Here is a 15582-nt window from a genome sequence, read left to right as displayed (position 1 = left end):
AGAACCACTGCTATAATAGTACAGGTGGTCAGTGCTGCAGTACGCTGCCAGGCCACCAGGGTCACTAGTGAGTCTAGACATCAGCTGTCCCAGGTTGACCCCGTTCACTAGTTACACAGCAGGTGTTGTCTCATCTTGTTGACCAACATTCTCCAGGACACCTCTTTACATTTAACATTCTGCACTGCAGGAAACCACTTTACACACGCAACATTCTACAGGACACTACTTTACACATAACATTTTACAGGACACCAGACAAACTACTTTACTCCTACAGGAGAGGAGAGGATTGCTTTAATACTTAATTAGTCAAAAACGTAAGCAGCAGCACAGACATACAGTAAAACACTTGGGCTAAAAGGATAACACAAAAAAGTCCTGAATACAGTATACATGTCACCAACAAATACATAGCTATAGGTATGTACAGAGGAGAGTGGAAAGGGAAACCAGCGGCACTGTATCATCTCATTTCAAGAGGATTCAATATCTATCTCCACTTGTAGTTTTCGTTTTGTTTGTATACTTGATCATATTACAGATTCACAAAAAAGTAGCAGATCCGCAATCTGCTGCTTCAGATCGACAGGGTGAAGTGCAGGGATTCATTTTGATGGATACATATTTCATAGATAGCTGACACCTGTAGCTGCATGCTTGGGTCAATACCGGTCGTCGTCCCTTAAATAGATTATGTTCTACAGCCTCCCTGTTGCCACAAGGACCATGTACTGTATACTGTACTGCAGGGGTTCCCAAACCTTTTTGTCTCAGGGCACCCCATAAATATTTTTTTTAATCCGAGGCACCCCTACATTATAATTTTCACTCTCAGCACCTCATATTTATAGCATATCGTCGTTGTCAGGTGGAAACCTTGTATGTCCAAAACCGTTCGTTTTGTATTTATCATCTATAAAATGTACTAAACTAGTGAAAACAGCAGATCTACAAGCGTGTGCTTGTAGATCGGCTGTTTTCACTAGTTTTGTGCGACGGTCTTGTATGATGAAGCAGGGCAAAAGACATGAGGAGATACAAGGTTTCTGCCCGACAGTGACGATATTTTAGTGATTATGTTACGAGGAAAACGTTGAGATAATAGCCATTTTGGTTAGAACTGACTGAAAATAACTTTGTACTTCAAGTTTAAGATTATACTCAATAATATTTTTTCAAGTGTCCAAATAAATTCCAAATATTATCAAATGATCTCGCGGCACCCCAGGGTGCCCCCGTCACCCACTTTGCAAACCCCTGCTGTACTGTACCATATTTGTAGTCTTGCATGGCCAGACTGTTGCCTCCCACAATTTTCAAATGCTTCCAGTCATAATCATAGTCAGTCTGGAGCACGGAAGCTCTTTTGATGAGTAAGGGGGAAAGCCTCCTTCCCGGTTCCTTTTCGTCTTTACAGATGTGCAAATGTATACGAATACAAATCAAAATCATCTAAGTATATATAGAGGTTAAATGCATGCATAAAGTGAATGGCATATTGAGTGGCAAATTGAGTGGCAAAGTGAGTGGCAAAATGAGTTTAACGTCATTTAACGTCGTTTAATTAATCAGATAGGACTTTTCTGTTTGGATGTATGGGCTGTCAAGGCCAGAAAGTAGTTTTTTGCCACTCGGTAGGCATTCCCAGAACTTCCCGCAACCTTTTCATAGATTCCATATAGTTTCATTGATGACAGCACGACCATCAGCGTGCTTTGGATTCACGTCAATTTGTGTTTTCAGATATTTAACCACTTGAACCGTCAATTTAGCCTAGTTCCAGACCCTGAATCGCTAGCCACACCCCTTTAATTTTTTTGTTTTGGCGATTCAGGGGTCTAGAAGTGCTCTCATTGAAGAGTCCTTCCTCGGTTGAAAATCCGATCGGCGAATCAGCGTCGTGAATCAGCGTCTTGTGATCAGCGTGGGTGGGGGTTTCTCAGAACTCATGTGTGTTTCCAAGTACACCAGCGCCGCCGCCGTACAATGCGGTAAATTGCGGTAAAATGCGATCGTATCGATCTCGCTATGAAACACCAGTAGCAGGCATGTTATGTTGTGTTTGATTACTAGTTCGTAGTGCTCCTATTCTGACTGTTTCTTTGGTTAGCAAGTAGCACTAGCAAGCAACAGGCTAGCCACTAGCCAGCCAGTCATGTGTTGGTCGGTGAACCAATCGCTGAAGACTGCCTCTTTTTGGCAACGCCCATCCCTGCAATCGCCCTGGGGGGAAGCGAGTTCAGACTGAATAATGAAGTGAAACGAAATGTCAATTCAGGCTGAGTGTCAGGCTACCGTCAATTAATAAACGTAATAAACTTGACCTTTCACTGTACTAAGTACAGTGAAAGGTCAAGTTTATTACGTCAACTTTATTACGTTTATGTGCTCTTTTTCCCCTCTACACCAAACCTCTTTGCCGAAAATAGCCCATCTACAAGCCCAGAACGCCTCGCAGCGTGAGGCTTAGATTGCAATTTTTGGCTAAAGTTCTCAGAATATGGACGCTAGGGTTCAAATGGTTATGGAGAAAAAATAAAAGTTTATATCACACAAAGATTTGGAGGACACCCTGCAGTAACTCTGAGGACAGTGTAAAGGCAAATCACATTTTATGCAAAATATGTATGTGACGTGACAGGCACATGTGTGCGTGCGTTCCTGCGTGCATGCAAGCTTGTGTCAGACAGTACTGTTCAGTACGATTCTCAGTATGTTGTTTGTTTTCGAGCCCGACTCAAAGGATCATGTGACGAGTGAGTGGTGATGTTCTCATGTCATGTGGAACCGATCGCTTTGTCACGGATCAATAGATCCCATTGATAGATGACCTCACCAGAAAGGTCGCTCAGGGCCGTGGTGATGACGAGGATGATGAAGCATGGGGGGGACTGTGTGTCCAGGGGTGTCACACCAAAGTCTGGGCCCTGGGTACAAGGATTCACTGCGGGCCCCCCATGAATGTTCTTCATAGGGGGAGGGGGTTTAACCCACTTGGACTGGGAACGCATTATTACGCATTATTTTGTGCTTTAACTATTGAAAAAAGCAGATATACAAGCTTGTGGATCTGCTATTTTTTTTTTTTTTTTTATCGTGAACATTTGTGCAAGTCTTTGAATATTTCAAATCCTTCTAAGGTTTTTTGAAAAACCTATGTTTCTATGTCAGTGGTGCTCAAAAGAATTCATTTGAAGGACTCCTAAAACGATATGTATTTGGCCACTGACCCCCATCTCAAAATATTTAGTTCCAGGGACCCCCCATCTCAAAATATAAAAATATATATATTCAAAGATTTACACACATTTTCACGACTTTTCAATAATAGCAGATCTACAAGCTCGCAGCGCGGCACTCGTTGCTGCGCTGTGAGCTTGTATATCTGCTATTTTTCAATAGCTAAAGTATAAAATAATGAAGGCCCCTCCACCTTGGGCCCTAGTAACTCAGTCCCACTTTTCCCCCCCTTGTGACGCCCCTGGGAGGTTGTGAAGTTATTATACCTCAGCTGATGCCTTTCTCGTCCATTCACCATTCCACCCCCAGCAAAGCTTGTGTTGACCCACTTTCTGTTGTGTCAAATCCCTTTAAAAGCCTTAGTTACAGTGCTTGTGGTTCTTTTGGCAGTCGCACAACAGCAAAACCTGACATGAATTTTGTCATTGTAAATTGCACTTGACATACAGTAAGATGGTAGTTTGTTACAACAGTGTTCACTGTTTTTGCCAACTATAGTCTGTAGTGCAGTGGTTCTCAAACAGTTTTGGCTCAGGACATAACCTGTAAATGACGTTTTCTTCACCCACGGCACGCCTGAATTACAATGCTTTATGGCACCAATTACATTTATGTCATTATGTAAATCTTTCCCCGTAAAATACAGCATGTCGTGAGGAAAACACATAATTTGTTTCCATTAGGACATGATTGAAAATAATGTTATACTTGACGTTTAACCACTTGAACCCCAGCATTCCGTTCATATGAACTCCAATATCGCCTCTGCAAGCTGGATACCGAGCTCTTGGTTCTGCTTGCCTTGTGGCCTGATATCTGAAGATGACAGATGATTCTGTAGCATTTATCAATAACTGCCTTGTTTACATTGCTTAATAAGCAATGTACCGGCACTGTGAACAAGTGTGTGTATACCCAACGTTATTTGTTAAATCCATTGAAGCTGCCACCATTGTTTTTTTCTCTGTTGCATACATACATACTAGGGGTGGGCGATATGGAAAAATACAATATCACGATATTTTCCCAAGCTGTATCACGATTCTTTTTCACATTGTTTTTTATGGTTATTTTTCAAGTTACTTGACAAAAACTAGACTCTCTGGGTTCCTTTTGGGATGTCTAAATTGAACTTTATAAGTATGTAACTCTGACAGTATACAAATGAAACCAAATGGACCCTTACGGGTCCATTTGGTTAAGCGGAGACCTTGACATTTTAAAGTTTGAGAACGACTGATTTAGACCAAAATGCAGGTTTAAATTGAATTCTGCAATGAATCTCTGTATTAACGATTAAACAGGATTTCTTACAAGGCTCCCTCAATTGTATCACGATATATACGATACCTCTGAAAAGGCATATCGTGGAGACATTGTATCATCTCAACGATAATTATCACCATATCGGCCACCCCTAATACATACATCACACCAATGACAGTAAATATTACATTGGCAGAGCAGAAGGCAGTGTATTTGCCGGGGCATACTGTACTGAAGGACATCTGATGTGTTCCGGAACACTGGGGCTGCATGCATTCATTCATGTGGATGTGTCTGTCAGTGGCAGTGCTCTCCCAGTCAAAGATACTTGGCAACACCATGTGCTGAATATTAAATATGTCGCATGAATACAGTAAACACTGGAGGTGTCGCAGTGGTGTAAAGCAGTGTTTCTCAAATGGGGGTATGTGTACCCCTAGGGGTACGCGGAGGTACTGCAGGGGGTGCTCAAGAAAATGCCCCCAAAAAAAGACATGATTTCATTCATAGTTAAAGAATTGAAAACATTGAATCAGGAGGGGAAAAACATTTACTGTTATGTTTAATGATGACACATGGAGAAGTTGGTGTGAGCCTTATAGTCGCTACCCCAAATTACATACAGTAGTACCAGGCACCTGGGATGTGCTTGAAAGTTTTATAGTTATTGACTGAAATGTTTTGGCCATAGTGTTGAAAATAAATCTTCTCAGTGCTCAGGAGGCACCGTTTGAAACTCTTTCACTGCATTTCTTATTTGTGATTTTATATTCTTGAAATGGGGGGGGGTTTATCATAGCATCATATAGGCCTACCACTATTTATGTTTTTTAAAGGGGGTACTTGGATTCAGAAATCAGGGAAAGGGGGTACTCAAGCCAAAAAAGGATTGAGAAACACTGAAGTAACGAAATAGATGTACTTAAGTACTGTATTGCACACATTTTGAGATATTTGTACTTAACACAACGCGTTTCATCGCTATTTGAAAATAGCCGATCTGCAAGCTCACAATGTGTCGTGATATGATGAATTGTGAGCTTGTAGATCTGCTATTTTCAAAAGATTTTAACACATTTCACTTACATGATAGCTTGTGAAACATTCTGCATAATGAGTACTTTCAGTACTTTTAGTAAATTTTGATGTCAATACTTTTGAACCTTTACTCAAGTAAAATGTTCAATTTTGTTGTTGTACAGCGGTACCATTTCACCAATGCAGTTTGACTGTACTTTACTACTTCCCATGTTTTATTTGTAATTTTATGTTTCAGAGTCCATCGAGGACGTTGGAGAAAAGGGTAAGTGTGTGTTTGCGTGTGTGTGTGTCACTCTGTGCTGAAGAAATTGTTGCTGGAGAAGTTCCCCTCTTAACTACAGAGGATGTTTATAGAAGTCACATGTTTGCCTCTTTCTTACATAATATTTAATTTGGTATTAAAAAGGTCTTAAAAGTCCTTAAATTTGTCACTTTAGAAATGGGAAATTTATTTCTGCAATGGCAGTTTTGTCTCGTTTCCAGGCTACCCTACTTATAATGCATGTTGTAAACAAATGTACTGTTGAGTGAGGAAACACAATGTTGCACATTAAGCTAATCCTTTGGGGACTCCCCATAATCATTTGGGGACCCCCAGTTTGGGAACCATTGCAGCACAGTACAATGTCTTGAGTCGTGTTTGTTAGGGCTGTCACAATTATTACATAATCGTCTAATCGTGATTATTTGACATTATCGCAATTATTTTGTCATAATCGTGAATGTTGAAACATTTCCGAAATAGTGGAAATAGCAGATCTACAAGCTCACAACGCGTCGCATCGCGACGCGTTGTGAGCTTGTAGATCGGCTATTTCCACTATCAAAGTTATTTTTTAAGTAGTAAGTTGTCAAATATGTCAGTAATTTCTTTGTATATTTAGGTTATGTGTCATATCTACCATTTACAACTTCAAAGCCTAAAAGCCAAACAGAAATGTAATTATCAACGACAAAAACACAATTAAATCGTTAATCGCCAATTATTTGAGTGACAATTAATCGTCATTTAAAATGTCATATTGTGACAGCCCTAGTGTTTGTGTTTTGTCCTTCCAGTGGTGTACTTGCTGGTGTACCATGTGATCTTCATCATGTTTGTGTGGGCGTACTGGCAGACGATCTTCACCCAGCCCATGCATCCACTGAAGGAGGTGAGTGCTGACTGCACAGTGTTGATTTTGTCGACTAAAACTATGACGAAAAATGTATGTCGACTATGTTTTTTTTCACTGACGAAAACAAAATAAAAACGAAATAAAAACTAAACTATGATGACTAAAAACTAAGACTAAATATATTGACAATTTCGTCAACAAAATAAAAACTAGACTAAAATGTAAAAGGCAGTCATTTTATGTTTGGTTGTTCTCAGGTGTTGCACACTGAAAATAGCAGATCTACAAGCTCACAACGCGCCGCAGCGCGACGCGTTGTGAGCTTGTAGATCAGCTATTTTCAGCACGCAACCACGTGTAAAATCAGTCATTACGATGCCATCAAGGCCTGCCAAAATACATCTTATGATATTTAGTCGACTAAAATTATGACTAAAACTAAAAGACATTTGATTTAAAAAGACTATGACTAAAACTAAATCAAAATGTGCTGTCAAAAACAACACTGGTGCTGACTGCACAGTGTGTTGTAATAACTGATCTGCAAGCTCCCCAGGCTCCGCTTTGCGACTTACAAACAGAGAGCAGTGTTTCTCAAGCGTTCAAATGTCCAGGTCTTCCCTTTAACCCTGGCAGTGTACAAAGGGTTCATTTGGTTCCATTTGTACACTGTCAGAGTTACAAACTTGCATGGGTCAATTTAGATCCCCATTTAACTCTTTTACCGCTTTGGGCGTTCCCGTTCGCCCCATTTTTCCCGGCGGCGCGATGCCAATTGTACGTTCTTTGGCTTGTTCTTTTGTACCTTGTTTTGATGTCTGTAAACTGATGAGGGGTCGCGCGGGTGTGTACCGTAGAGACAGCTCCTGTAAAAGTGCTCTCAGAAACCCACTGGACGTTAGCATCAATGGAGTAACAACACTCTTCCTTGTTATTTTCTCTGGGTCTATTGCTTTGTAGCGATTGAGCTGTCTTGACGGACGGTAGCCTACCGCGGCCATTTCACATTAATTCTTGCATGAGGCTGCCCTCTACTGCTAGTATAGCGAAAGTACACCTATTTAAGGAGAAAAGAAAATAATAATGATGAAAAAAAAATGAATACATCTTTGTCTATAACATCGCAAAGGTAAGGTGCTTTTGCTGGCACAAAACCCAATAAATAAATAACAACATGTGGCAGTAAAACTGTTAATCCCACAGTCCCTGGAACCCACTTTGAGAACCACTGCAACAGAGTATATTGTTGCTGTCGGGCAGAAACCTTATCTCTGTGTTCTAATTTTCTGTGTTTTTCAGTAAATCAATGCCCCACTTGATCATACCACACAGCGTCACACGAAAGCATCAAAACTATAGCATTTTGCGTTTTGAGCTTGTAGATCTGCTACTTTTGCTGTTTTTTTTATTTGAATGCTGAAAAGTAACTGTTTTGGACAAACGTACGCGTTTTCCACCCGATAGAGATGAAGTCTAATTCAGTAGTTCAACGCTCTCCTGGAACAAAGCCCACTTGTAAAATCTCAAAAAGCAATCATTCGTCTAACCGCAATTATTACTACATAATGTTTTTCCTTCTTTTATTATACATTTTATATTATCACCAACAAATATCTTGCCAGTAGTGTGTGTGTGTGTGTGTGTGTGTGTGTGTGTGTGTGTGTGTGTGTGTGTGTGTGTGTGTGTGTGTGTGTGTGTGTGTGTGTGTGTGTGTGCGTGCGTGCGTGCGTGCGTGCGTGCGTGCGTGCGTGCGTGCGTGCGTGCGTGCGTGCGTGCGTGCGTGCGTGCGTGCGTGCGTGCGTGCGTGCGTGCGTGCGTGATTGAAGGCTGCATTCCTTGTGCTTGTGGATGACAGTCAGAGCAGTCTAATGACTCAGCTTGACAAATACGTGCATCTCTGATGACACTTCCCAACAACTGCTACTGGAGCCGGCCTCTTTCAGGAAGCACTCTCCTGAAAAAAGTGTCTGTGTGTGTGTGTGTGTGTGTGCGTGCGTGTGCGTCAGTGTGTGTGTGTGTGTGTATTTATAGGCTATACATTAATTCAGTTAATCATGAAGATATGACTCATAAGACAGTAGTGTAATTTATGTTCTGTGTCTGTGCTTCCTGTAGTTCTACCTGTCCTACTCAGACAAGGAGTTGCTGGAGCGTGAAGATCGAGGAGAATCTCAGCAGGAGATCCTGAGACGCCTGGCCAAGGATCTGCCCATCTACACGCGCACCAACTCTGGAGGTGACCCGCACAAACATGTTACCATTCAGTTCCTAAGTCTGACGTCATTTTGTAGTCTGGGGACCTGCTCTGACCACAACCATTCAAAACAACAATTTTTCTCTCCTCCCCCGCCTGCCCGCTCAAGGGCCCTACCAGGCGGGGAGAGTCAAGCCTGGCTTCTCACTGGAGAACCAGAAGAGGCTACTTTTAGCGTTTTCGCCATTTCAAGAAATAAGCATGAACAAACATATCCACTTGAACAATGTTGATGTAACAACCAGGTTTGTGTGGAAATATATATTATATATATATATATCTGTATAAAATATATTTTCGTGTCGAGACATTTCCTTGTTATGTGCGAGTCGAGGAAGTTGGAGGGGGCTGCTGTATATGAAGTGGATTCCAGACTGATACTTTTAACTTGTGTAAAACATTGGAGTACTTTTTCCACCACTGGAAAAATTGCAGCATTTCCTCATCTCTTTCTTGTTGACAGGAAAGTTGTAGAATTATACTTCAGTCGTTATTTTTGTCTCAGATCTGTTGAAATAGCGAGGGATACAGCACTGCCCATATTGACAATAAACCTGCTTGGCGGTGAGTCTGACTACAAAATTACGTCACGGCTTAAGAACCGAATAAACATCTACACACGCACCAACTCTGGAGGTGACCTGTACAAACATGTTATCATAACATAGTACCATATTACTCAATAACCATAGCCAGTACCATAATCAACCATAGTTAGTACTAATAGGCCATATCAGTGGCGCCATCTCCTGGTTCCATCGATCTAGACCCCATTCATTTTTCTCATCGAGATTTCCAAAATATTTATATAAATTATTTTAAGCCTAGAATCAAGCCATCCAAGATCCTGGTGAATCGTGGCCATGAAATATTTGATTCTGTGAAAAAGCCAATTATATTTAACCAGCTCAGTGGCCTTGTGGTTAGAGTGTTAGCCCTGAGACTGGGAGATCAGGGTTTGAACCCCGGTTGGGTCATACCAATATGTTCTGAAAAACAGGATCCGGTGCCTAGACTGCTTGGCACTCAGAATCAAGGGTTGGACTGGGGGGCAAGTCCCTGTGACATAGGCTACTAGTGTCCTGTCCAGGGGGTGTACTTACATCAAGCTGCCTCACACTACAGAACCTGGAGATAGGCTCATCGCCCAGCTAGGCTTACTTACTGTATTATATTTAATGCAATTGTTTTTTGGTTTTACAATTAATTTTTTCACAGAATCAAATGTTTTATGGTCATGATCCACCAGTATTTTGTGTTTTTTTTTGGGGCATTTATGAAGACAAACAATCTTAAAAAGTTTCTGCCCGACAGCAACGATAATTATGGTCAATTAATTTCCCCTGGTTAGTCAGTGTTCAGGGGAGAAGGTGATTGGAAAGTCTGGTCTCTCTCCTCAGCAATCCGCTTCTGTGACCACTGTCTGCTGCTGAAGCCCGATCGATGCCACCACTGTTCAGTGTGTGACAAGTAAGCTTCCACCAGCATCACACCTACACCAGTGGTTCTCAACCTGTGGGTCGGGATCCCCAGGGGGGGTCCCCAAATTATTTTGGGTGGTCCCCCAGATTAATGTGCAACCTACACCAGTGGTTCCCAAACCTTTTATCTCAAGACCTAAAACTGAAATTAGAGGTTTGCCGGGGACCCACACTAGTGAAAATAAAATTTGTCTAGTTTCACTTCTTCTTAAACATTTGTCTTCTAATTTATGGAATTTCTTTGATTTCTTTCTTTGATTTCTTCATGAAATTACTAAAAAGAAAAAATCTTTGAATTTGTTTTTAATTCATGAAAGATTTTGCTTTTTGGGAATGTTTTTGGAAAATGTTTTGAAATAATAATAATGAAAGGATAAAGGGACCCATTAAAACATCGTCCGCGACCCACAAATGGGACACCCAAGCGCCTGTCCTTTAACCATTATTTTATGCTTGAAAAATAGCAGATCTACAAGCTCACAGCACGGCACCGAGTGCCACTCTGCGAGCTTGTAAAGCTTGTTATTTTTGTAAAGTTGTGATCTTTTTTTGCTAATCTTTGATCTAACCCTTTTAAAAAGCGAACATTTGTAACTCAAATATTTGCTTCTGGGGGGTCCCTGGAACAACATATTTTGAGATGGGGGACGGGGGTCCGCGACCCACAAATGGGTCCCGACCCACGGTCTGGGGACCAGTGACCTACACTCTCTCCACAACACAATCCATTTGTCATTTCTCTGCTGACCTGAGGTGGCAGACAGACAGTGTGCTGACGTGGCTCTTTACCCTCCTCCCCTTACAGGTGCATCCTGAAGATGGATCACCACTGTCCCTGGTACCGTATGTCCTTCTTCATCAATCACATTCTATCATGTTTTAAAACATCTCATCGATCTAATATCACAGGGTCTTCTACGTTTTCAGGCTAAGGACCCCTTAGTTGAGAGAGATGAAGCAGGGACCCCCACAATCTATGCATAGATTCCATATAGTTTCATCGTTTGACAGCACGATCATCAGTGTATTTTGGATTCATGTCAATTTGTGTTTTCAGATATTTAACCACTTGAACCGTCAATGCTTGATAAACTTGAACTTTCACTCTGTACTTAGTCTGCTCTTTTTCCCCTCTACACCAAAGCTCTTTGCCGAAAATAGCCGATCTACAAGCTCACAACGCCTCGCTGAGCTTGTAGATCTGCTATTTTTGACTAAAGTTCTCAGAATATTGACACAAGGGTTCAAGTGGTTAATATAAAAAAGTTGAAAAAAAGAAAAACTTTCTAAAACTCAAAGATTTGGAGGACCCCCTGTAGTAACTCTGAGGACCCCCTAGGGGTCCCGGACCCCCTGTTGAAGACCCCTGTAATATCAGATTTTAGATTAAACTGGGCAGTTAGAACTGTATGTGATTATTGTGTACAGTAATTGTTAGCCTGCTTCCTGGAGAGAGAGAGAGAGAGAGAGAGAGAGAGAGAGAGAGAGAGAGAGAGAGAGAGAGAAGAAAAAAATATAGCTGCGAGCTTGTAGATCTGCTATTTTTGAAAAATTCGTGAAAATGTGTGCAAATCTTTGAATATATGTATTTTCAAAGCGAACATTTGTAACTCAAATTTTGCTTCTGGGTGGTGCCTGGAACTAAATATTTTGAGATGGGGGTCCATGGCCAAATACATATCATTTTGGGGGTCCTTCACATGAAAAGGTTTGAGAAACACTGACAGGCATAAAATAATGATACACAATAATGTGTAAAAGAGCTGGAAAGATCCCTGGTAAACAAACACTCTATGATTACTATCATGATATTTATTTTACATACATAGTTTATCCTAAGGGGGAACTTCAGTTTAACTCAGCTTAGTGCTGGAGGGGGGAACAGCCAAGGGTTAGGTTTCTTGCTCAGGGACACTTTGACACAATACTGGCCTGGAATCGTACCTGCAACAACTGTGGTTCCCCTGGCAAGCTCACTAACCACTCAGCTATGGCCATCTCCATAGTTTTACTGTGTTCCCTCAAACACCAGACAAGTCACCAAGTCAGATGCACCACAGTGGATTTGAATCCACAAGTTTCAACCTCCAGTAACTTTACCACTGTGCCACTCCGTTAGCCTTTTAACAAAATCCTTTTTGTTTTGACAAAAACATATATATAGCTCAGTGGCTTAGTGACATTACCGTTACGGAGCGGATAAAAGCGCCAAACTTTGCATGGGCCTTCTTTATGACCTACTGAAGGATTTCAGAAGGGTAAACAAACATACATATTCAAAATACCCCTATAGTGCACAAAAGTTATCTTGATCAAAAACAGCAAAAAACGCCTATACTAAAAGAGGGTTAATTCTTGCCATGTGTTCTCCTGCTGCTAGTTTTTACATCATACTTGCACAGGGTGTCTACAGGTAGTGTCTTGACATCCCAGAACAGCTAGAATGCCAATATTTGATTCCATTATGAATCATTTGGCTTTTAAATAAGGCCTCATTATAGGCGGAAATAGCAAAAAAATAGATGGATTTTGGATGATGATTCCAAACCCAGCACATGAAGTATTATCCATCAAACCTTTAATACAATCATACTGTTCAAACTCTACTGATTGAGGCCTAAACTAAAACAAATGAAAGGGGAGAAGGATCGGGACAGGTCAGCTGGGGCGCGCGAACAGCCTGACATCAGGGTTGAGGACCAAGGGCCTGGATGACTCTCCTTACTCCACTAAGAAGTAATCTGCAAGGGAGACAGGCAAGAAAGAGTGTGTTGTCACAATTTAAACAAATGGACATGTATATATATGTGAAAACTTGGTGTATTGGTGTACTTTACTGTATCTGCATGGTGTCTATTTGCAGCAGTTGCATTTTCAAAGTCCAGAACAGTCGAGATTTGCGTTGCTGCATTTACAACTGGAACAGTTCCCTTTACACACACATTTTATCAGCTCTCTGCAGGCAATGGAGACCTCAGGAATGCTTATCCACACTGGCACCCATGACCTTGATGCATCCTTGGTCCAGCCAAAGTCCTTTGGAGAAGGAATCGCTTGCTATTTGTCTGTGCTTGTTGCCCAGATTCCTGTCTGAAACACAGCCCGTTTTACATGCTGGAGAAGTGCATCCTGCGTTGGAGGATCTCTCCATCGGCCGACTCTCTTGACAGAAGAGTTCCTTCCTTGTTTGATTGATGGAATTCAAAGGACTGGCTTTATTGTATATGATCACAGTCAGTCTTTCAAGTGTCTGGAAATGCTCAGGGTCAGCATTTAGTTCCTGGAATGGATGCTTTGCCAGGTACACAAATGCTTCTGTAGCAGCAGCATCAACAAGCCAGCAAGGATCACGATGACATCAGTGTCCACAGTTCGCACAAGATCCGTCTTTGCTCCATGCTTCAGTGCATGTTGTAGATGAACCACAATCCTTGTGTCTACCTCCTCATGGTTGCAACATTCCATCATGCTACGGGAAACGAAAGCTTAGATGATCTTAGATGTTAAACGATTTGGTGGTGCTTCAACCCTTGACTGACATCTGGGTGGCTTTTGGCATGGGAAAAGGATTCCGGCTTTATCACATAAACCACATCTGCAAAAGCCTGGGGGAACCCAAATCTCGAGGTCCGCTTATGTTCCATGCATATTCAGGCTGTGACACAACATCTGCATTCAATGGAAAAGGCAAGAAGTCAGCTTGGAAGGCCTATGATCTTGTGACGGATCGTGTGCGAACTGTGGACACTGATGTCATCGTGATCTTTGCTGGCTTGTTGATGATGCTGCTACAGAAGCATTTGTGTACCTGGCAAAGCATCCATTCCAGGAACTAAATGTTGACTCTGAGCATTTCCAGACGCTTGAAAGACTGACTGTGATCATGTACAATAAAGCCAGTCCTTTGAATTCCATCAATCAAACAAGGAAGGAACTCTTCTGTCAAGAGAGTCGGCCGATGGAGAGATCCTCCCACGCAGGATGCACTTCTCCATCATGTAAAAAGGGCTGTGTTTCAGACAGGAATCTGGGCAACCAGCACAGACAAACAGCAAGCGATTCCTTCTCCAAAGGACTTTGGCTGGACCAAGGATGCATCAGGGTCATGGGTGCCAGTGTGGATAAGCATTCCTGAGGTTTCCATTGCCTGCAGAGAGCTGATAAAATGTAACCTGACTGAGCCAGATGGTGGCAGTAGTGCGTAGGCTACTGCCCTACTTTACCATCTGAGATCTCTCGGGGGCAGTTGATAACGCTCGTAAAGTCCCGGGCCGGACGAATCAGCGGCAGCTACGGGCGGGCTCTGAGCGGCTCTGAGCCAATAGAGTCTGATTGCAGACCACGTGGATGCAGACAGGCCAATATGAGTGGTTGGAGTTGGCACTCCCAGACTGTGATAGAGAGACGGCCACATCCAATCACCTGCTAAAGAATTTGAAAAAATGGCCCGCCCCTTACATCGGGTCTGCCTGAGCGATCCCAGATGATGATAAGCAGAGCGATATGCAGCCAGGCATACGCACTGCTGCCATCATCGGGCGCAGTCAGGTTAGATAAAATGTGTGTGTAAAGGGAACTGTTCCAGTTGTAAATGCAGCAACACAAATCTCGACTGTTCTGGACTTTGCAAATGCAACTGCTGCAAATAGACACCATGCAGATACAGTAAGGTACACCAATACACCAAGTGTTCACATAAATATACATGTCCATTTGTTTAAATTGTGACAACACACTCTTTCTTGCCTGTCTCCCTTGCAGATTACTTCTTAGTGGAGTAAGGAGAGTCATCCAGGCCCTTGGTCCTCAACCCTGATGTCAGGCTGTTCGCACGCCCCAGCTGACCTGTCCCGATCCTTCTCCCCTTTAATTTATTTTAGTTTAGGCCTCAATCAGTAGAGTTTGAACAGTATGATTGTTAATACAATCATCTGATTGTATTAAAGGTTTGATGGATAATACTTCATGTGCTGTGTTTGGAATCATCATCCAAAATCCATCATCTATTTTTTTTTGCTATTTCCGCCTATAATGAGGCCTTATTTAAAAGCCAAATGATTCATAATGGAATCAAATATTGGCATTCTAGCTGTTCTGGGATGTCAAGACACTACCTGTAGACACCCTGTGCAAGTATGATGTAAAAACTAGCAGCAGGAGGACACATGGCAAGAATTAA

The 15582-nt window shown here is 42.0% G+C and overlaps 1 protein-coding gene and 1 long non-coding RNA gene across 2 annotated transcripts in view; both read left to right on the top strand.

The window, feature by feature from the left end:
* LOC308301613 overlaps positions 1-15582 on the top strand; it is a 418458-nt gene that overhangs the window by 221714 nt on the left and 181162 nt on the right. The window lies entirely within an intron of this gene.
* The window catches only part of zdhhc2 (zDHHC palmitoyltransferase 2), a gene marked incomplete at its 5' end in the record, with an annotated part of 28856 nt that overhangs the window by 4817 nt on the left and 8457 nt on the right, over positions 1-15582 (top strand). Inside the window, 5 exons of the mRNA XM_080745846.1 lie at positions 5786-5812; positions 6610-6704; positions 8784-8904; positions 10323-10392; positions 11209-11241. Of these exons, the coding sequence (XP_080601972.1) occupies positions 5786-5812; positions 6610-6704; positions 8784-8904; positions 10323-10392; positions 11209-11241 (346 nt within the window). The remainder of the gene's footprint in view (positions 1-5785; positions 5813-6609; positions 6705-8783; positions 8905-10322; positions 10393-11208; positions 11242-15582) is intronic.

This window comes from Nannobrachium achirus, assembly GCF_963921795.1.
Source record: "Nannobrachium achirus genome assembly, chromosome: 17".
NCBI classification, from domain to species: Eukaryota; Metazoa; Chordata; class Actinopteri; order Myctophiformes; family Myctophidae; genus Nannobrachium; species Nannobrachium achirus.
The sequence above is the reverse complement of the archived record's forward strand: the minus strand, read 5'-3'. Positions and strand labels throughout refer to the sequence as shown.